The sequence below is a fragment of the Chenopodium album genome, chromosome 7 (assembly GCF_948465745.1).
Source record: "Chenopodium album chromosome 7, dcCheAlbu1.1, whole genome shotgun sequence".
Taxonomy (NCBI): Eukaryota; Viridiplantae; Streptophyta; class Magnoliopsida; order Caryophyllales; family Amaranthaceae; genus Chenopodium; species Chenopodium album.
This window is the reverse complement of record NC_137840.1, coordinates 53,747,922-53,770,729: the sequence shown is the minus strand read 5'-3', so window position 1 is coordinate 53,770,729 and position 22,808 is coordinate 53,747,922. Positions and strand designations below refer to the sequence as shown.

The window sequence follows — 22,808 nt, the reverse complement described above, 5'->3', positions numbered from 1 at the left end:
GCCCCCACTTTGACTGAGTTTGGAGAAACGCAAGTTTCGAAAACGAAAGCCAAAGTATCGATAGGGACGGAGAATGACTCAGAACGTTCTGCGATCCTAAATCACTCTTGTAACGCCGATACCTGCAAAACTAGCATTAGTTAAACAGATAAAAGAGTTAAGAAACACGTATCTTGCACCGTCGAGCACACGTCTTTGAAAGTAACCGATTTGCTGTTGTACTGTTGTTTTGATGACCTCCTGCAAGCCAGAGAATGCCATCCCGCTTGAAAACCGCTACGCCCGTAACTGCTTCCAAATTAGAAGATTGCTTCGCCTGAAACTATCCTCCTCCGCAATGATAATATTCCACATCCTAGGGAACACTATCGAAGATTGCTTCTCTTGAAACAATCCTCAGTTGTTTGTGACAACTCTCCATAATCCAGGGAACGCCACCTTGCTGTTTCGATGTTCACTCGTCTCTGAACAAAGAGCTTCTTTTTGATATGACTCCAATTTCCGCTGTGATAGTCTTCGAAAAGATCACTGCTTCTTAATGTTTGCTATGCCAGTACGTCGACGCTTTGCTGCTTGTGAACCAGTATGTCGGTGCTTTTGCTGTGATGACAATCCTCTTTTCTTTGGGAATAGTTGCCAACACAACTCTTGTATGATGTATGACAATCCGATTTAGGGAAAGTTGTCAATGCCACGTAACAATCCATCCTTGGAAACGTTGTCACGATGAAGCGACAATCCGTACCTCGGAAAATTTGCCAAAATCCAATTTTTGGAAAAGTTGCCAATGCTTCGTAACGATCTTTCATAAGAACTTTTCTACGATCGACAATCCACATCTTGGAATATAACTCTTGAAAGCAATCCACCTTGGAAATTTGCCAATAAATTCCTAATATCAAGTATGATTAAAAGTATGATGCTTCCTACTTTATTTCCTAATATAGCATGTTAGTATCATGTTAGGGCTACATATTTGATTTTTATTGTTTTGTGACATGCTAGGGTTTGTTCTTAATCATGCTAGTATCATGCCTAGGATCTTGCTATTAAAACTATGCTTTAACATGATTATTTCATGATTTTTATTATAATTTTTTATTAGGAAATTTTGACTTTTACCACCAAAAAAAATCAAAAAATTGTTTTTTACCACCAAAACTTCTAAAACTTTTATTTTACCACCAAAAAAAAATTCTAAAAATTGTTTTTTACCACCAAACGTCAAGGAAACCGTTAAATCTAACGGTTTTAAAAAAATTCCTTCGAATTTTGTGTGCAAAAGATGTTTTTTCATAGGTTTAGGGGGACACTTTGACCCTCTGGGTCCAATTTGAGGTCAAAATTGACAAAAATTGATCGAAAATGCCTCGTTTTGTGTGTTCACGCAAATCGAGGTTTTTTAAAACACGCAAAACGAGACATTTCCGATCATTTTTTGTTAATTCTGACCTCAAATTGGATTCGTAGGACTAAAGTGCCCCCAAAAACCCCTAAAGAACCTGTGTTTGACACATAAATCGAAGAATTTATAACATTTCGTTAGGTTTTTGACGACAGGTGGTAAAAAACAACTTTTAATTTTTTATTTTGGTGGTAAAATAAATGTTTTAGAAGTTTTGGTGGTAAAAAACATTTTTTTTGATTTTTTTTTGTGGTAAAAGTCAAAAAATCATTTTTACTATTATTATTATTATTATTATTATTATTATTATTATTATTATTATTATTATTATTATGTTGCTTGATATTTATTGTTATTGCTTAATCACACCTTTTATGCATGTTTAAAGGGAATTAGTACTTGTAATCACGCTTAATAAGATAATTAATAATCTTGTTTAGGCTTAATTTGATTATAATTCAACTGATCGCCAATAATAGGTTTATTTTTGCATTAATATTCAACCAACGTAGATAAACAGGTTTAGGGTAAACCTATTGATTGCATGTTAGTCAGAAAGCGCACATGAATACGATCAGAATAAAGTAGAGGCCTATTATTAGGGCAGGTTCAATCTCTTTTAGATTGGATTTGTACCTTCATCCCCGAACTACCAGTCATGGTTCCAGACCAATTGGAGTTGACGATCTCTTGGATTGTTAAGGGGTGTAACCTTCACCCTGTGAATGGTTTACAAGTTCCAAAAACTTGTTGGCGACTCTTTTGCTCTATCTTCTTTCCCTTTGGACGCCACCGTACTTTGGTGTATGATCACAGTGGGGTTCAAGCTAAGGGTAATGCTTGAAATATTCCCTACAGTTTTTGGCGACTCCGCCGGGGAGGATTTCTATTTTAATACCTGAAATTTATTTCGGCAATGATTTAGAATGAGTGGATGAGACTCGAAAAGTTCTAAGTATTTCATGTGCGTAATTTTGATTAACATTATTGTCATATGCATATAAAAGATATCATTGGAAAGACCATCCATAATGATTTATAACATAGGATTTTTACACGTAGGAAATTTGAGGAATATTTTTCACAACTAGGATCGAAATAACACTGCGCGAAATTGGAAAATTTTATCGAGCACAGAAAGCTGCTGAGGCATGTAGGAACTAGCGTCAGCGAACAAAGATTAGCGCCAACATTTTGACGTTAGCGCCGGGCGACAGCTTATGTCTCCAGGCCCTAAAGACAAAAAGTGGCGCTAGACTCTGTTTGCTGGCGCCAAGTTCTTCCAATACCGAGCCAGAAATATGCGTTCTAATTTTGACCAGTTTTTAGCACTGTTTGCTCGATCCTACTTCCTGATTGAGTTTTTCTCACATTTCTGAAACCCATTTGTGTTCTACATATGGACTTAACCCTTTGGGAATTCATGCTTTATCTACCTGATTAAACGCTCTGAGCAACAAAGGGTACATCCGAGAATGTTGAATTCACCAAACCATGGAAGCGAGTTTTTCTAAATTCGCGGTGTCTCATCCACTCACGCCAACCCTTCACGGTTAGGTTTCCGCGCGGTGCATCCGGACAATTAACCATGGACCCTCTTTGACTAACCCATATCCCGAACTTTAGAGAACTAGAGCCATGGTTAGGTTGCAAACTCATTGCATCATATTATGCCTACTTGACTAATAGTGCATTATTTGTTGTGCATACTCTATGTGTTTTTCCTAACCGTTCGTTTGACTTGTGTTAAGCCTTAATAAAGTAATTAATTTATTAATTAATTTGAGCTAATAAATATGTCTAAAATCGAGTCATAGTTCCTTTAAGTCAACCCGGATTTTTATTACCGTATACTGCACAAACGTCAACTTGTGTTGATCATAGCCAGAGTTCTAGGAAGAACTACGAGTCTTCCAGCCTATGGATTTGTAGCCCCGAGTTTTATCTTTAATTTGGCGTTAGTTTCATCCCAATCAGAGTCACAGATCAAAAGTTATGACTAAAATACCACAGCCTGTCCAGTTTAATGCATATACGTGAAGTCTTAACTTAGTCTTTGCTTGAGTCTAGTCACATAGTCTAGCCACATGGTCATGACAAGAGTCTTAACATGTCACCTACACTAACTAGTCTTAGCACACACTTTGTATATGTCACTATGACCATGTCTTAGGTTCATGCATGAGTCGGTTTTTTTTCCGTCATTTGAGTTGGGGGTACATTCTATTTCTAATTTTTTCATATGTCTCCATCTACATCATTTTTTCATTCTCTACATGTTTTCTCCATATCACAACCTTCATTCTTCCTACCTTCTTCCATTCATTGCATGTTGAATCGAGTTTGAGTCATGTGATTGACAAAAAAAAAAAAAAAAAAAAAAGAGGGTAATGATGAAACAAATGCACAAGGCAAGCTTCTCACCAAGATTTCATGCTTTCTTCTTCTTTTTTTTTTTCAAACCCTTTCCCCAATAAGTCTAGCATAGGCACCCATCATCTTCCTTGAATTTATTTCTTAGAGTTTGATTTTTACCCTTCACTTATTAAATAAAATGAGCATTTATTTCCTTACATATGATCATTGCATTGCAAAAAAAAAAAAAAAAAAAAAAAAAAATCCATGTCAAACTAAGCACAAGGTATACCAATGATTTAAGGCACCCCTTGTAGCCACATCATATTACCTTTCAGCCTTCAAATATACAATCTCTTCTTGATAAACCACTTTGAGCCTCGTCTAATGATAGACCTTTCTTTCTTCAACCTACATCTACCTAACCTTGGGATGGGGCAATGTGCAACTTATGCAATTTTAAAAAAAAAAGCTTGAGTGATTTTAAAATATCAAAATAAATAAATAAGCAATAAAAAAATAATAAAAGTGTACAAAAGGGCAAGTGTTCCAATGTCTTTGATATGAAAATGTCTTCGATATGAACACGTCTCAGATTGCGTCTCTTATCGAGTGCTCAATACCGTGCCCGAGAAACATGAATGCCAAGTGAGTGATAGACCGCATGATCGAGATTTACCACACTTATGAAAATAAAATAAATGCTAAAGCAAAAAAAAAAAAAAGAGCTAAAAAAGAATTAAAAGCCTCAAGCATAAAATTATAAAGATTTAAAACCAAGGTTGCACACCTTGGGGGCTTATCGAGGGTCTTGAGCCTTTATCCCCTTCTTCTATAACCTTTAGCCTTACCACGTTACAACCCTTAAAAAGACCTTTTTGAGGTATACACACAGTTATGCGAGGTTCGGCTAGAGCTACGTTCGGCCTGATTCCTAACGGATACGTAGGCAACCTCACATCGAGGTGCGGCCGTAATAAAAATGCATTCATATTCACATTCACACATCATGGTAATATCAAGGGATCTCCAATGCTCATCCCTATTCACTTAGAGCTAGACTTGGGGCTTGATCCTTACATCATTAGCTTACCTAGCCTAAGGGTCACCATCATTTGACTCTTCTTGAAATAATATCTTTTTTCACACACTTAGCGGCCTAACTTTAGAATCACTTTCACACACATCACAGATACATGACCAAATATACTTCCCTTAGGAACCCTTTGTCATGAAATCTTAACATAACGCTGAAGCATGTCTTGTCATGTCAAAATCACCCATCAATCATAATCATCATTGCATCAAAGTATGAAGTACTTAGCCTCTGCGCCTAAGTTACCTAAATACTTTCATTATCGAGTAAACTAGGATAGTCTAAGATGTTACAATCCTTGTACTGTGAGAAACAACATTTGACTAAGCTCATTCAACATGCACCTTCAAAAACTTCACTTCGATTCTTTTTCGTGTCTTTCTTTTTCGAGAGAAAGTCAGTACCCTCCACAAGAAATGACGGAAATTTTTTGCTTTTTTGCATTTTCGAGTCGCATATTCATAATACAATGCACACACGGGTCATGAGTCACACGTGTCATTTCACTTCGAGTCGAGTCAACCTCGAGTCAATCACAGCGAGTCAAGTTTATACCTTGAGTTGTGTCAAGTCAATGAGTCAAGAAACATTAAACCTAAGGTCAACCCTAAAATAATTAAAGTGATTAGCAAAGTTCAATAGTCAAAGATATAAAAGCAAATGTATCCCAGCAACTGAGGACATTCCCAGATTTTTTTTGAAAAAACTCGAATATGACATAGGAGATTCCTTCAAGATAAGAGGAATTACATTGATCGGTAAATTAGAGATGAAGAGCTTTAATTTACAAAATACTTGAGCGGATTTGGTTGAAAGGAAACGACCAAGCTCAAAGTTCAGAGCGAAACCGAGCAACAGCGGCAGAAAAAGCAGAATAGGGAAGACCCGACTCCAGCGCCAGACGACAACATCCAGTGTCTGGCAATATATTTCAGCGCCTGGCGCTAGATCCCAGCGTCTGGCAACAGAGCAAAATCGCGCCGCCAGAGATATTTTAGCAGCGACATAGCTCGAAGCCTCTTAGAACAGCAATTTCGGGTTCCTTGGTACGCCAGTTAGCCCCTATAAGCAATTTGACATGATTGAGTAGTCGATTTGATTACAACCGCAAATAAGTGATCGACTTGACGAAAGATCGTCTCACTTAGCCTAAGCGCCTAAAACACTGGCTCATTACAAGAACCAACGTATCGGTTTAAAAGCAAGCAGTTAAACGACAATATTTCCAAATATGGATTGTCGCACATTCTTCTTAAACGACAATATTTCCAAATACGGATTGTCGCGCATTCTTCTTAAACGACAATATTTCCAAATATGGATTGTCGCGCATTCTTCTTAAACGACAATTTTTCCAAAAATTGGATTGTCATCCCCAACTGACAATATTTCCAAATATGGATTGTCGTGCATCTTCTTCAAACGATAATTTTTCCAAGATTGGATTTTCATCTCTAGCAAAGTTTCCAAGCGTGGATTGTCGTGCTCCTTCTCTGTTTGGCAATTTTTTCCAAGTTAGGATTGTCATCGCTGGCAAGTTTTACGAGATTGGATTGTCATACACCAAGTTCCCTATGGAAAAATTTCCCAAAGGATTGTTGTAGGTCTCTATTCATCATAAATATCGGCAAAGGTTCCTCAACGTGGATTGTCATTCATTTCAGTAAGTGGCAAATTTTCCCGAAGTGGATTGTCGGTCGACTCTTTTTTGCAAATGTTCCAAGACACGGATTGTCAATTGTGGCAATATTTTCCTAAAAGGATTGTCGCATAGCGTTGGCAAATTTCCAAGGTGGATTGCTTTCAAGAGTTATATTCCAAGATGTGGATTGTCGATCGTAGCAAAATTCTTATGACAGATTGTTACGAAGCATTGGCAACTTTTCCCAAATATTTGATTTTGGCAAATTTTCCGAGATACGCATTGTCGCTTCATCGTGGCAACATTTCCAAGGATGGATTGTTACGAAGCATTGACAACTTTCCCTAAATCGGATTGTCATACATCATACAAGAGTTGTGTTGGCAACTATTCCCAAAGAAACGAGGATTGTCATCACAGCAAAAGCACCGACATACTGGTTCACAAGCAACAAAGCGCCGACGTACTGGCATAGCAGCATTAAGGATCAACAAGCAGTGATCTTTTCGAAGACTATCACAGCGGAAATTGGAGGCAGTTACAGGCGTAGCAGTCTTCAAGCAGTATTCTCTAGCTTGCGGAAGATCGTCACAACAAATCGGTTACCTATAGAGATGTGTGGTCAATGGTGCAAGATACGCGTTTCTTAACTCTCTTATCTGTTTGACTAATGCTAGTTTTATAGGTATCGGCGTTACAAGAGTGATTTAGGATCGCAGAACGTTCTGAATCATTCTCCGTCCCTATCGATACTTTGACTTTCGTTTTCAAAACTTGCGTTTCTCCAAACTCAGTCAAAGTGGGGGCTTCTGTAGACACCCAAATGTGTCTCCCCAAAACCAAACCCAGTGATGAATACCTTTCATGTCATTTGATTATCAAACAAAGCGATAGTGTGAAAATTCTAGTGATGAGGATGTTTTTATTAAAATATCTCTTCTTTCTGTTTTTGAAAATATTTCTTTTCTTACCTTATTTATGAAAATGTACATTCAAGTTTAGTTTGGTCCATAATATGGGTCCAATAATGGTTAAGTTGGATGGGTCTTGAAAAGAACTTTCCAACGATATATTATAAGCCCAATTCCGATGAATAATGAGGAAGTTATGGCCAAAATACTAAACTGGGCTCGAACCGGATCTTACCTACGGCCCAATGATCATGTGGAGGGTCCAAAGGTTTAATCCTATTCCTAAAATAATTAGTATTAATAAGAATCTTCTATAAGTTTCTAAAAGATCTTAATTATCCTTTTTGAAAAGATAAGATTAAATAATTTGAGTTAAATAAAAAACTTTCCTTTTTTAAAACTTTCCATTTCTTAAATCCTAATTCTATTCGAATTTAAAGATGTTCAAAGACAGTCAGATTTTATTTTTGTGCCTCATAATCTTTATTAAAATTTTATATGGTTGGATAGATCTTGAAATTATCTTTCCAATGATATATTATAATATTAAATCCGAGCTATAACGAAAAAGATATGAATGAGACATGAAACTCTATCCAAAATGACACCCTTCCACTATTTTGGACATATCTTTTTATCTACAAAATATTTTAATCTGATTCGAATTTGGTTGGAAAGTATACTTTAATAGCTTTCCAATGACATATTATATGCCTTATTTGGACTTCCGGATCAAAAGATATGATAAAAACAAAAACGCGTGAAACTGATTATTAGCGCCTGACGTTAAGCATTAGCGCCTGGCGCTAAGTCTTGGCGCCTGGCGCTAATTGCCAGCGTCGACGCTAATCAAGTTTTATGCGCGTCAGAACACTGTTTCGATTTTCTATCTTTTTTGGCTGATTTTCTCTATAAATAGTCTTCTAAAAACTCCGTTTTCATTCACCAACTCTCTCTCTCTCATCAACTCGCATCAAGAATTTCTTGATTCCCTCTCTCTTTCTAAACCAACCCTTTTACAAACACAATTCCTCATACATTATCACTAGACACACCTAGCATAATTCGAAGTTTCCTTCGCCCTAGACGTGAAAGGTTTTAATTTCTGAGGGTTTGGTCCCAAATCTCTCTTTCAATTATTTAATTTAATTGTTTGTTTATTATTTTCCTTGAAGTTACTAACGCGTGTATTTTGTTATTAGAAAGAGGTACGAGGCATCCAAGTAAGTGATTTAATTGATTTATTGATATTATGATGTAGAAATCATGTCTAGGTTGTTATTATGATTCCTAGTATCATGTTAGGATGTTTTTCTTAATTTGATGTTTAGGGTGACAACAATAAGTTCCTAGTATCATGTTTAGGGTAAAGAATAAATTCCTAATATCAAGTATGATGCTTCCTATTTTATTTCCTAATATAGCATGTTAGTATCATGTTAGGGCTACATATTTGATTTTTATTGTTTTGTAAAATGCTAGGGCTTGTTATTAATCTTGCTAGTATCATGCCTAGGATCTTGCTATTAAAACTATGCTTTAACATGATTATTTTATGATTTTGATTATAATTTTTTTTTATTTTATTTATTATTATTATTATTATTATTATTATTATTATTATTATTATTATTATTATTATTATTATTATTATTATTATTAATATTATTGTTATTATTATTATTATTATTATTATTATTATTATTATTATTATTATTATTATGTTGCTTGATATTTATTGTTATTGCTTGATCACGCCTTTTATGCATGTTTAAAGGGAATTAGTACTTGTAATCACGCTTAATAAGATAATTAATAATCTTGTTTAGGGTTAATTTGATTATAATTCAAGTGATCGCCAATAATAGGTTTATTTTTGCATTAATATTCAACCAACATAGATAAACAGGTTTAGGGTAAACCTATTGATTGCACGTTAGTCAGAAAGCGCACATGAATACGAACAGAATAAAGTAGAGGCCTATTATTAGGGCAGGTTCAATCTCTTTTAGGTTGGATTTGTACCTTCATCCCCGAACTACCAGTCATTGTTCCAGACCTATTGGAGTTGACGATCTCTTGGATCGTTAAGGGGTGTAACCTTCACCCTGTGAACAGTTTACAAGTTCCTAAAACTTGTTGGCGACTCTTTTGCTCTATCTTCTTTCCCTTTGGACGCCACCGTACTTTGGTGTATGATCACAGTGGGGTTTAAGCAAGGGATAATGCTTGAAATATTCCCTACACTATGGAAAGAGCGTTCGATCTCAGGATCGAATGGAATATAATCTGATCTGGAACACCTGAGCATAAACAAAGAACTAAAAAGTAAATATAAGACTTGCCTCAAAGAACTGACGTTCTCTAAGACAAGAATAAATAACCTAGACTACAAAAAATAATCAGAAATAAAAATAAAACCGTTTCCACGGCAACGGCGCCAAATTTTGACAGGCTAAAGTCGTAATCACCTAATCAAAAGTAATCCCTAAATCCTCTAACTAATGAAGATAGGGAAGTAGGGTCGAATCCACAGGGAAACTGGTCTGTCTATTCCTAATTTATCAAAGCAATCTAAATTATTAAGTAACAAATTAATAATATGGATAGGAAACTAAACTACGGAGACTAAAAGTAAAGAGAAATCAATAATAAGGAAGCATAGGGTCACAGGTTCACCAATAATTAATAATCTGAGATAAAACATAACAACCAATAATTAAAATTACACATATAACATGATTAACAGACTCTTGCAATTTATTAATCAACAAAGACCTAACAAGTTCTCGCAATTTACTATATCTAAGTTCTTACTGAAAATAGTCTTTAATGTCAAATTAACATCTGCCCGATTCATCAATTTAATATTGCTATACTTTTACAAGCAAATCACATCTGCTCGATTCATATCTGGTTGTAAAGCGTTAAAACAATTCAATAAGAAATTATCACGCAATATCAATAATCAACAATAACAAATTATCCCTTCATATTAATTATGGATTCCCCAAAACCTTAGAATTAAACTACTCACACATAACTAAATATAAACTAAATAAAGCAATTAAAGAAGACATGATGAATGAAATAAAATAAATAACTGAGATTAAAGTAGAAGAAATCGTTACCAAAGTAATCAGAATTAAGGAGTTGGATTAAGAACAAAATATATATATAACAAAGTTGTAGAGAGAGAAAATAATCTAAAACTAAGTAGAGAGAGAAATTCTAAGAGAAGAGTTACTAATCGAAAGCATTAAAATCGTATTTATACCCAAAATAATTACTCCTAATTAAAACTAAGATAAATCACCGAAATCAGCTCCTAAAAACCTCGCACCTGATCGAGCAAAGGGCCGCCCGATCGGGCCCGCCTTTCTTCCAATATGAGCATCTCTCGCGCCCGGCCGGGGGCGAACTCGGGCGCGATCTAATCTTCCTCGCCCGGCCAGGCGCGCCTTCGGGCGGGAGCTTACTTGGCTGAGCCCGGGCACTTGGGCAAGTTTGGACGTCGATTGGGCTCCGATTCTTCGGCCCAATCCGGATTTCCTCTTCGGGTCTTGAATACTCAGTCCAAATGCCTCGGAATCTCAAATGTTAAGCCCTTAATCACCGGTTTGATGACTCTAACCGGCCCTGAGCTATGAAAACTGGTCGTGCTCCTCCAATGCTCGTAGTCAATTCATAATATCCCGGGAAAATGCTCCAAAAGTGAAAATCCCTAAAAAGTCAACCAAATCTACAAAAACACTAGAAAACACCAATTAGTAATAAAAGTGGCTCTAAAGAGCCAAAAACACTACCAATTATGACCAAGGGACGGGGGTTAAACACTATATAAAATGGACATATCATATTGTTAGCTGGCCTTGCCAGAAATTGTCAAATCACCAGACCCCTCGGTCGGTAAAATACATGAATACTTGGCACACAGGCCGGAAAAGCAAATACTTGGCCATTCGGCCGCAGAAACAGATGCATAAAAGCTTAAGTAGCAGGGGAGAGGTTCTCATTGTTGGCAGCCGCCTCCTTGTTTCCACCCGTCGGCTTCTCCTCATTCTCTTCCTCCTCTTCCTCCTCCTGCTCATCCCCGAAGGACTCTCTGGAGGAACCGGATGCCTCAGCAGCAGCCTTGGCTTCCTCCTCCTCAGCTTGCTGAAGAAGCTAGGCGTTGAAATCATTGTTGGCTTGATCAAACTTGGTTTTCCAAGTATCATACTCAACGCCCGGCTGAGCTGCTTGCCATGCCATCCGCATGATGGCCTCGTTGTCCTCCATCATCTGCTGACAAGGGTCTCCTTATCCTCCTCATTCCTAGCCTTGTACTTGGCCCGGAGCTGCCTCTCCTGGTTGGCCAGACGCTGCTCTAGGCGGCCCACTTGTTGCTTGGATCTCTCGGCCTCCTGCTTGGCCTCGTCCAAGGGATCAAACTTTTCCTTAAGGCCCTTGATTTCAGCCTTAAGCTCGTTGATCCTCGTCAGAGTCGCCTCCAAGTCCCGCTTCACCTGCAAGTTGGCATCCGCCTGGGAATACATCATATCAAGTGTCAATAACTCATTCTGAGCAATTTCAAATTAAGCTCTGTCTAAAGCGGAGACGGCCTGGGCATTAGCAGCCGTTACCTCTTTAGACTTCTCCAAGATCGGCTTCTTAAGCCCTTGTACGTGCAGCATGACCTGCATTTGGTCAAAGGGACGAATGGTTAGCATCAGGCGGATACAAGTGTGACTTGTAATAAAATTTTACCAAGTCTTACCTCATAGAGGATCCCCAAGATGCCATCCAAGTTTAGGGTGCCGAATCCTCGGACAGACGCCCTATCCTCAGGGTCGAGCGCCCGCAGCATCTACTTAGCCATTTGAACAACAGTCGACCTCTGAGCAGGAGCTGCAAATATCAAAAGAATATAAGTTAAATAGCAGGTCGAATGGTCTACATCTATGCAAAAAAATCAAGGGGAAGTAGCCTTACCATCCGGCTGCTCCTCATCCTCCGTGACGGGCTTCTTCCCGTCTCCTGCTGAACCAGCAGCAGAGTCGAGTGGCTTTCTACTCTTCGATACCCTTTGGGCATCCGGCTTGCTGATCCCCCTATCAGGTTCGAGACGGGATCTGTCACCTCCCTTCTTTGGATTGTGGGCGACGTGTTTCCTCTTTTTGCCAGAGGCGCCCACATCTCCAACCCTAAGTTTCTACATCTTAGGGTCGGATGTTTTGGAGGGAGAAGGCTTGGTGGGACCACCCTACATTAATAAAGAATAGTCAAAAACCTTGCGGACTAATACAAAATCTTGTTTAAGTGTGATAAGGTTTTACCTTGGGGGTTCCGCCTGTTTTTTGTTCTCCGTTCGTCCGTTTGAGAACGTTCGAACGGTACATTGCTGCAGAGGCTGCAGTCGACTTCTTGGAGGCCGAGAGCTTCTCCATAGCTTTGTCTGCACAAAGAAACAAGAGTTAGAAATCTGCTAGCAAACCTTGAAATAGCTAAAGCATTAAAAATTTCAAACAGCCGACTACCTCTGGGCAGCTCTGTACTTAGCCCGCAGGCGGCCAAGTACACCCCATCAGAAAGCCACTCATAACAGGGAATGTAACTCTAGGGGGTGACTTCTTTCTCCTCCGTCTGTTCGTTTGTCCAGACAGACAACTGGAATAGACCCTTGTCAAAGATATCCTCCTGGGCTCGCCTAGGGAGAGGCGGCAGGGCTTTCTTTCCAACTAAGAGTGGTGGATCCTTATTCCACCTGTTATATTTTTCGTTCAGACGGCGGTCGGGGCAGTGGAAAATATAAAACTTATTCCTCCTGTCCTTCCACTTGGATGATTGCCATCATGTACCCCTTGCAGGTGGTCAAGGTGTACCAGCCTTCGCCGCCTGCTTTCGGTTCTCGGCCTAGATAGTGTATGTGGGCGAATGCCTTAAAGCTGGGATCCACCTTAAGCATTTCACATGCGACAACATACCCGATTATGTTAATCCAGCAGTTCGGGACCAGTTGCCAGATACCCAGATGGTATCCATCAAGAATTCTCTCCACCGACGGATGGAGAGGGAAGCGTAGACCCGCTCGAATGGTTGCCTCATAGCAACCAAAGCTCTTATCATGGTAGCTGGCCATTATGGGCCTGATGACCGTATCTACAGCAACCGGCACGGAGAGAAGGAAGCTATATCCCACGACATGCTTAGATATAAACTTGGGCAGGTCATATTTCATTGTGTCCCGCCTGCCCTCGGGAATATGTTGACAATAGGGAGCACGCTCCCGGCGGTGACTAGCATGCAGCTCGGCCCAACCCTCACCTTTTTCCATGGACAAGGACTCCCTTGTCGTGCTTATTTTAGCTCGTGCCTCCTTCAAGTCATCGGAGGCACTGACAAAAGATGACGAGGCCGAATCGTCATCAGAGCTCTTGCCAAAGCTAAGGGACTGTCGGCTGGTGCCAGCAAGGTCCTCCCTCAGTCTCCCCTCCGGCGCCTGTCCAAAAGGCCCGGGTGCCAAATGATTCTCAGCCGCACACAATATTGAGTCGCTGGGAGTACCACTAGAGGTTTGGGAGTGGTAATAAGTAGGAGTTGGAGGGGGTCAGAAGAAGGGCTTGGAGGATAATATTGAAGCTGACTGACAGGCACCCTAATGGAGCCGTCTAAATATACATTGGACCCGTCCGAATGGTAGAAAGAACCATCCAAGTTATATTGTCTGGCCGTTCTTTTGGTTCTGGCCATGGTGTCCTGCATAGACACAGAAATGGCCGGATTCGAGGAAGTTTGTAAAGAAGGGTCTATGAATAAGCATTCGGCACATGTAGACACCCATTTGTGTCTCCCCAAAACCAAACCCAGTGATGAGTACCTTTCATGTTGAATCATAACCGAATAAAGTGAAAGTGTGGAAAGTCTAGTGTTGCGGATAGTTTTTATTTCTTTTCTTTCTCTTTGTTTTTGAAAACCTATTTTAAGAAAACAGCCAATCCAGTTTAGTTTTGTCCATGGAAAGGGTCCAATAATAGTGTAGTTGGGTCGGGTTCGAAAAGATCTTTACAACGATATATTATAAGCCCAATTCCGATGAATAATGAGGAAGTTATGGCCAAATTACTAAACTGGGCCCGGTTTGATATTTATGTGCGGCCCAATGATCTAGAGGAGGGCCTAATATTGATGTATCAATCCTAATGCGATTAGGATTGAATATAGTGTTCAAGACTCTTCTAGAAGGTTCTTTTGAATCCTAATTTAATTAGCATTGATAAATTGACTTTAGTTGACTTTTAAGAGTTTTAATCAGAATAAAAGAAGTGTTTTTAAGGAAAATACGATTTTACCCTCTCGTACGGTTAAATTTTATTAAAATAAGAAAACGCGAGGAAATTTATTTCCAACGTATGGCGACAATTTCAGCGTCTGGCGACAAGCGCGTGTTTGGCGCTGCGGTCATGTTTTATTCTTTTCGAAACTCTGATTCGTTTTTTATCACATCCGACTGATTTTCTCTATAAATAGCCTCCTAAAACCTCTGTTTTCTCTCAACAACAACTACCAATTCTCATCAAGAAATTCTTGATTACTCTCTCTCTCTCTCTCTTTTCTAAACTAGCCTTTTGCATACAAAATTCCGCATTCACAAGATCTAGACACGCCTAGCATAGTTCGAAGTTGCCTTCGCCCTAGACGTGAAAGGTTTGATTTCTGAGGGATTGGTCCCAAATCAAGTTTAAACTTTCTTGATCTTTATCTAATTTAATTGTTTTATTTTATTATTTTCCTTGAAGTTACTAACACGTGTATTTTGTTATTAGAAAGAGATACGGGGCATCCAAGTAAGTGCTTTAATTGATTTATTGATATTATCATGTCTAGGTTGTTATTATGATTCCTAGTATCATGTTAGGATGCTTGATGTTTTGAATGACAACAATGATTCCTAGTATCATGTTTAGGGTAAAAACTATAATTTCTAATATCAAATATGACAATTGTGATTCCTGCGATGCTTCCTGTTTTCTTCCTAATATGCATGTTAGTATCATGTTAGGGCTATATATTTGATCTTTAGTGCTTAGTGACATGCTAGGTTTTGTTATTAATCTTGTTAGTGTCATGCATAGAATCTTGCTATTATTATGCTTTATTTTTAACATGATTATTTTGATTATTGATTTTAATTATATTATTATTTATGATGATTATTATTATGTTGCTTGATATTTATTTTTATTTGTTATTGTTTGATCACGCCTTTTATGCATGTTTAAAGGGAATTTGTATTTGTAATCACGCTTAATAAGATAATTAATAATCTTGTTTAGGGATAATATGATTATAATTCAAGTGATCGCCAATAATAGTTTTATTTGTGCATTAATATTCAACCAACATAGATAAACAGGTTTAGGGTTAATCCTATTGATTGCATGTTAGTCAGAATGCGCACATGAATACGAGAAGAATAAAGTAGAGGCCTATTATTAGGGCAGGTTCAATCTCTTTTAGGTTGGATTCGTACCTTCATCCCCGAACTACCAGTCATGGTTCCAGACTTATTGGAGTTAACGATCTCCTAGATCGTTAAGGGTGTAACCTTCACCTCGTGAACGGTTTACAAGTTCCTAAAACTTGTTGACGACTCTTTTGCTCTAGCTTCCTTCCCTTTGGACGCCACCATGCTTAAGTGTATGATCACAGTGGGGTTCAAGTTTGGGGTAATGCTTGAAATATTCCCTACAGTTTTTGGCGACTCCACTGGGAAGGATTTCTATTTTAATTCCTGAAATTTATTTCGGCAATGATTTTGAATGAGTAGATGAGACTCGAAAAGTTCTAAGTATTTCATGTGCGTAATTTTGATTAACAGTATTGTCATATGCATAAAAAAGATCTCATTGGTAAGACCATCCGTAATGAGTAAAAAACGTCGGATTTTTACACGTAGGAAATTTAAGGAATATCATTCACAACTAGGATCGAAATAATGCTGCGCGAAACTGGAAAATTTTATCGAGCACAGAAAGCTGTTGAGGTATGTAGGAACTAGCGTCAGAAAACAGAGTATGTCGCCGAGGATTTCACTCAGGCGCCAGACGACACTCCTTTCACCAGGTGCTAGAGACAAATTGCGGCGAAGGCCTCTGTTCGTTAGCGCCAAGTTCTTACAATACCGAGCCAAAAATATGCGTTCTGATTTTGACCAGTTTTTAGCATTATTTGCTCGATCCTACTTCCTAATTGAGTTTTTCTCACTTTTCTGAAACCCATATGTGTTCTACATATGGACATAACCCTCTGGGAATTTATGCTCCATCTACCTGATTGAACGCTTTGTGGAACAAAGGGTACATCCGAGAATGTTGAATTCACCAAACCATGGAAGCGAGTTTTTAACTCGCGGTGTCCCATCCACTCACGCCAACCCTTCAAAAGGTAAGGCTTCCGCGCGGTGCATCCGGACAATTAACCATGGACCCTCTTTGACTAACCAATATCTCGAACTTTAGAGAACTAGAGCCATGGTTAGGTTGCGAACTCATTGCATCATGTTGTGCCTACATGCCTAATTGTGCATTATTTGTCGTGCATGCTTTATGTGTTTTTCCTAACCGTTTGTTTGACTTGTATTTAAGATTAAATAAACTGCTTAATGACTAAAAGGACTTTGCCGAATTAATTAATTAGAGTAATTAAAGTCTAATAATTTAATCGGAATTGACTTAGTACGACTTTAGGCATGTCCCGTAGAGTAATAATACCGAAAGCAGTCCCAGATCAACGTTCCAGCAATGGCGCCACGATTTGGACTGTAGCGCCACTCTTTGTTGTGAAGTGCCTGGCGACAGCTCTGTCGTCTGGCGGTACACTGCAAAGTGTGGCGACAGTCCTGTTGCTTTGCGACAGTTCGATATTTTGCTGGAGTCATCACTATGAGTCTAATTAAACAGTTTGCTAATCAATTCGATTATTTTGTTAATAACAATACCCTTATTAAGTCCTTAATTGAGTCTAGTCACATAGTCTAGCCACATGGTCTTACACCTACACTCACTACACTTACTGGTCTTAGCACACACTTTGAGTATATGACACCATGACCATATCTTAGGTTCATGCATGAGTCGGTTTTTTTCCGTCATTTGAGTTGGGGGTACATTCTATTCCTAATTTTTTTCATATCTCTCCATCTACATCATCTTTCCATTCTCTACATGCTTTCTCCATATCACAACCTTCATTCTTCCTACCTTCTTCCATCCATGCCTGTTGAATCAAGTTTGAGTCATGTGATTGATAAACAAAAAAAAATGAGGGTAATGATGAAACAAATGCACAAGGCAAGCTTCTCACCAAGATTTCATGCTTTCTTCTTCCTTTTTTTCAAACCCTTTCCCCAATGAGTCTAGCATAGGCACCCTTCATCCTCCTTGAATTTATTTCTTAGAGTTTGATTTTTACCCTTCACTTTTTTTTAATAAAATGAGCATTAATTTCCTTACATATGATCATTGCATTGCCAAAAAAAAAAATCCATGTCAAACTAAGCACAAGGTATACCAATGATTTGAGGCACTCCTCATATCACCTTTCACCCTTCAAATATGCAATCCTTTTTTGATAAACCACTTTGAGCCTCGTCTAACGATAGACCTTTCATTTCTTCAACCCATATCTACCTAACCTTGGGATGGGATGGTGTGCAACTTATGCAATTTTCAATTTCATAAAAAGCTTGAGTGACTTCAAAAGATTAAAATAGCAAAAAATAAGCAAAAAAATAAATAAAAGTGTACAAAAGGGCAAGTGTTCCAATGTCTTTGACATGAACATGTCTTCGATATGAACACGTCTCATATTGCGTTTCTTATCGAGTGCTCGGTACCGTGCCTGAGAAACATGAATGCCAAGTGAGTGATAGACCGCATGATCGGGATTGCCCACACTTATAAAAATAAAATAAATGCAAAAGGAAAAAAAGAGAGAAAAAAAAAGAGCTCAAAAGTGAGAAAACTCAAGAATAAAAAGATTCAAAAGCAAGGTTGCACACCTTGGGGGCTTATCTAGGGTTTTGAGCCTTTATCCCCTTCTTTTTCAATCCTTTAGCCTAATTACGTTCACTAGTACATAATTAACCTTAAGTAACACCCTAAAAGTGTTACACAAAGTGGTAAAAGTGTTATTATAGACAATAGGTAAAACTTTATTGGGTGATACATCCGCCCATGTTACCAAAGGTCTTATGTAACACTTTGGGTAACATTAGGTAACACTTTTAAAAGTGTTATTATAAACCCTTTTATGTATCACTTTTAACATTATTAGTATCATTTCTAAAGTGTTACTATTTATTTTTTATGTAACACTTACTTATCTTTAGTAACATTTTTCAATCATATAGTATCACTTTATCCGACATTATGTATCACTTTTTCGAACTAATGTAACACTTTGTTGATTATTAGGTAACATTTTTCAATCATGTTTTGACATATAGTAGCACTTTATTCGACATTATGTATCACTTTTTACAAAGTATTGTAACATTTTATAGATTAATAGGTAACATTTATTATTATTATTATTATTATTATTATTATTATTATTATTATTATTATTATTATTATTATTATTATTATTATTATTATTATTATTATTATTATTATTATTATTATTATTATTATTATTATTATTATTATTATTATTATTATTATTATTATTATTATTTATTATTATTATTATTATTATTATTATCATTATTATTATTATTTATTATTAATTATTATTATTATTTATTATTTTTTAAAAAATATAAGAAAACATAAATTATATGTACAACAACTATATGAATACGTAATCAACACATAATAGAAAATAATTTGGATTGAAGTAACTTCATATTTCTCACAAAAAAAATCCATAAACACCAATTTAAATGTTTGGCCAAACAATATAATAATCCAAACACAAAGAATATTAAGTTCGATCTCTAGCTTGGAAAAAGTAAGGAAAAACAAAAAACTTCCAATTTCAAAAAAGACAACGATAACAATAAAAAAAACATTAATAATAACAGCGTATAGCAGTAGCTACACAGCTAGCTAGCAGAACGGCAAATGTCATCAGCAGTCTTTAGTAGCAACTAGCAGTAGACAGTAGTGGAAGCTTCCAGCAATAGCAGACATGAATGGGCAGCAACCAGCAGTAGTAGACATGAGTTGGCAACCGAATGAGCAAGATTCAGCAGCAAAACAACAGCAACACAGCTGAAAACAGCAATAGAGACAGCAGTAGCAGCAAAACAGCAGCAAAATAGCTCGAAATAGCAGCCAAACAGCGCAAAACAGCAGCAAAACAGCTCAAAACTGCTAAAAACAGCAACAAAGACAACAATAGAAGCAAAATAGCTCAAAATAACAGCAAAACAGCAGCGAAACAACTCAAAACAGCAGCAAAACAGCTCGAAACAGCTCAAAACAGCAGCAAAACAGCTGAAAACAGCAGCAAAACAGCAACAGAGACAACAGTAGCAGCAAAATAGCTCGAAACAACAGCAAAACAGATCAAAAGAGCAGCAAAATAGCGGTAGCAGTAGCAAAAAAGTAGTAAAAGAAAGTTCTTGTTGATCATCAATTGCTATCCCAATTCTTCATCTTCATCCGTTTGATCCTATGTGTGAAAGCATCATGTATAAAAAAACTAGAACAAAAATTAAATAATTCAATAATAAGAGTTTGTGCTATTTAAAAGATTATACATTAACTTACCTCATTTTGTTGTTGCTCATTAGAGTGTACAATGGGAATATGATCTGTAAGTTCTGGATTGGATGACACATTTTCAAGTGATCGAGTCAAAGTATCCAACACTTCAGGATCACTTTGCTTGAGCATCTTCATTAATTCTGCTACAGTTTCTTTCACAATTTGGTCTTTATAGGGCTTTAAGAACTCATCGGGAATTATTGGATTGTTGCTCTTTCCCCTTAGTGAACATATCCCTGGTTGCTTTTTTCTATGGCCAAAGTTATTTGGTTTATTCATTACTTCATAGTATGCAACATCTCCATCAATTTCACTTTGAATTTGTACCTCCTCCATCTTGTCCTATAATGGGAATCTAACAATCAAACAACTTATTTGAGACAAATAATCATATTAAAAAAAAATATGCAAACAACAGGACTTACAATGTTACTTTGGGTGGGCTCATAAGATGTTTTGTATTTCTTATCTGCTTTCCTTTTACGACTTTCTTTGTACATGAGTGCCAAGGATGGTGGCTTTTTTTCAACATCTAGTTGTTGCTGGAATAAAAAAAAAACACATCCTAATAAGAATTGAATGAATATTGTTTACATGATCCTAGTGAGAAAGATATAGAAGGAAAAATGGTATAAAAATATACCAATTTATGATGTTTCCTCGCTAAAGTCATAGGACCCATGGTGTGCCTATCTTTTTTATCTATACTTATTTCCCTTTTCTTCTGGCTGTCTTCCTGCATGCATGCATAACACACGGTTCATAGTTTAACACATTTCAATTTGAGAAAGAAATGAACAATTGTAATATAAATGGAAACAAACAACATAACTCTACCTGGACTGGTTCCAAATTCCAAAATTCTAGCAACTCTTTGAAATGTGCTTCTGGAATTGTATTAGGTGGATTTGCCAACCTATCACCATCATTGTCGTACGGAGTAAAGTGTGTTGCCTTTACACTACATTTATATCTACGCCACAGCCTTCCCACGGATGTCAAAACACAATCTTTACCTTTTTCCGAGATTATGTATTTCTTCTGTATTAAGTAAAATATTAAACAACAAATTAGGAAGCAATAAATTACGTCAGCCACTTAACATATAATAGCACATAAACTAATCAAATCACACCATTTAAAAAAAAAGGTGCATACCTTCACGTAACTCCAAATTTGTTCCTTGTCCGGAACATAATGCCAACTAATCTTGTTCAACGGTGCTAGAGAAGAATTACGAGCTAAAGTCCCTAAGAATCTTGTAAATGTATTCACAGTCTTATCATCGGGACCAATAGGCTTTCCCATTTCATTAATAACAATAGGCTTACGCTCCTCTAATGTCCATTCATGGACATCTTTACACATAGTTGGTCCTCTAGTTCGCTTACTTTTTGGAGGTGCTACATGAATATTAACTCGACAAAGTCATTAAAATCATATATTTCTCTTAACATATCTATCTTAAAATATTTAGAACGGAATGATAGTGATCATTACCTATTTGTTCACTTTCTTGCTCTTGATTCATTAGTGGTACATCTTGCATTATTCCTAGCTCCTCAGGGGTAAGAGTACTCAAATCCTCACTAAAAGCATCTTCTTCATCATCATATTGTTCCAAAATGCGTTCATTTGAACCCATATGATTCTCATAATCTTCCTGTAAGTCATGTCCAAATCTTTGTGGTTGTGAAAAACTTTGTGCTTGTGAACTCCCTAAATGCCAATCTGAACTAGCCATGTTAACAGGCTGTGAACTAGTCATGTTAACAGGTCGTAGTTGTCGTCGTAGTAATAAATCACTTTGTTTTGCTCTCCTCTCTTTTTCACGTAACTGTGTTTGCATTTGCCTATAAGCACTGAGTGAACCAGGGGCAACCACTGTCTTACTCTGCCCTGCCTTAGTTTGGATACCATTCCCAATCCCAACCTCTTTCTCTTGCTGATTATGGATTCCTGATTTTTTCTGTGCAGTAGACTTGCCCAATTGGATTTTTCTTTGTGTTGAATCTCTCCCTTGTAATCCTTGATCAGAGTGTTGTCTCTCGGTGTCTTGAAGATGCATCTTAATTTGATTAGCCATTGGTACTGAAGAGACACATGTCGTGTCCTTAGTGTTTATGGTTATCTTCCCTCTCAATGCCACAACCTGAAATTAAGTATTCACGAGAATCATTAAACAAGTATTACATGATTTTTGAACAATTATGATTCACAAAATTAAGTTGTCAAAAAAAAAAATTTACCACCTTCTTTGAACGAGATCTCAAGTTTACAGCGTTTTTCCTTATCTCATTTTCATCCTCTTCACTTGAGTGGTTCAGTTCACCCTCTTCATCAGGTGTATACTCGGCAGTATCTTTAGTCACCTTCTTCCTTTTTTTCGTTTGTTTCGATCCCTTCATTGACTGTTTCATTTCATAAGCCATGGATGTAACCCCTAAATCCTTCATCCTGATTCTATTTTGTTCTATAGTTTTTTGTCTAAGTTTCTCATATTCTGCCATCTAAATCTGTCTTCCTACAAAGAACACACAAGGCACTCAGTTAGAAATTCCACCAGAACAAAAACTCAGCAGTGAGCACAAGTGACACAAAATTCAGAATTCTCTATTATATTTATATAGTAACCTTATAGTCT

General features: G+C 37.3%; 1 protein-coding gene across 1 annotated transcript; it reads right to left on the bottom strand.

The window, feature by feature from the left end:
- Positions 1-19,924: 19,924 nt before the first annotated feature.
- On the bottom strand, positions 19,925-22,317 carry LOC145637922 (uncharacterized). The gene is made up of 6 exons (XM_081688923.1): positions 21,665-22,317; positions 21,323-21,567; positions 21,002-21,205; positions 20,808-20,900; positions 20,590-20,706; positions 19,925-20,506 (listed from the first exon to the last, which is right to left on the bottom strand). The coding sequence occupies exons 1-6, from the start codon at positions 22,248-22,250 to the stop codon at positions 20,159-20,161; spliced, it is 1,593 nt and encodes a 530-aa protein (XP_081545049.1). The 5' UTR covers positions 22,251-22,317; the 3' UTR covers positions 19,925-20,158.
- Positions 22,318-22,808: the final 491 nt, after the last annotated feature.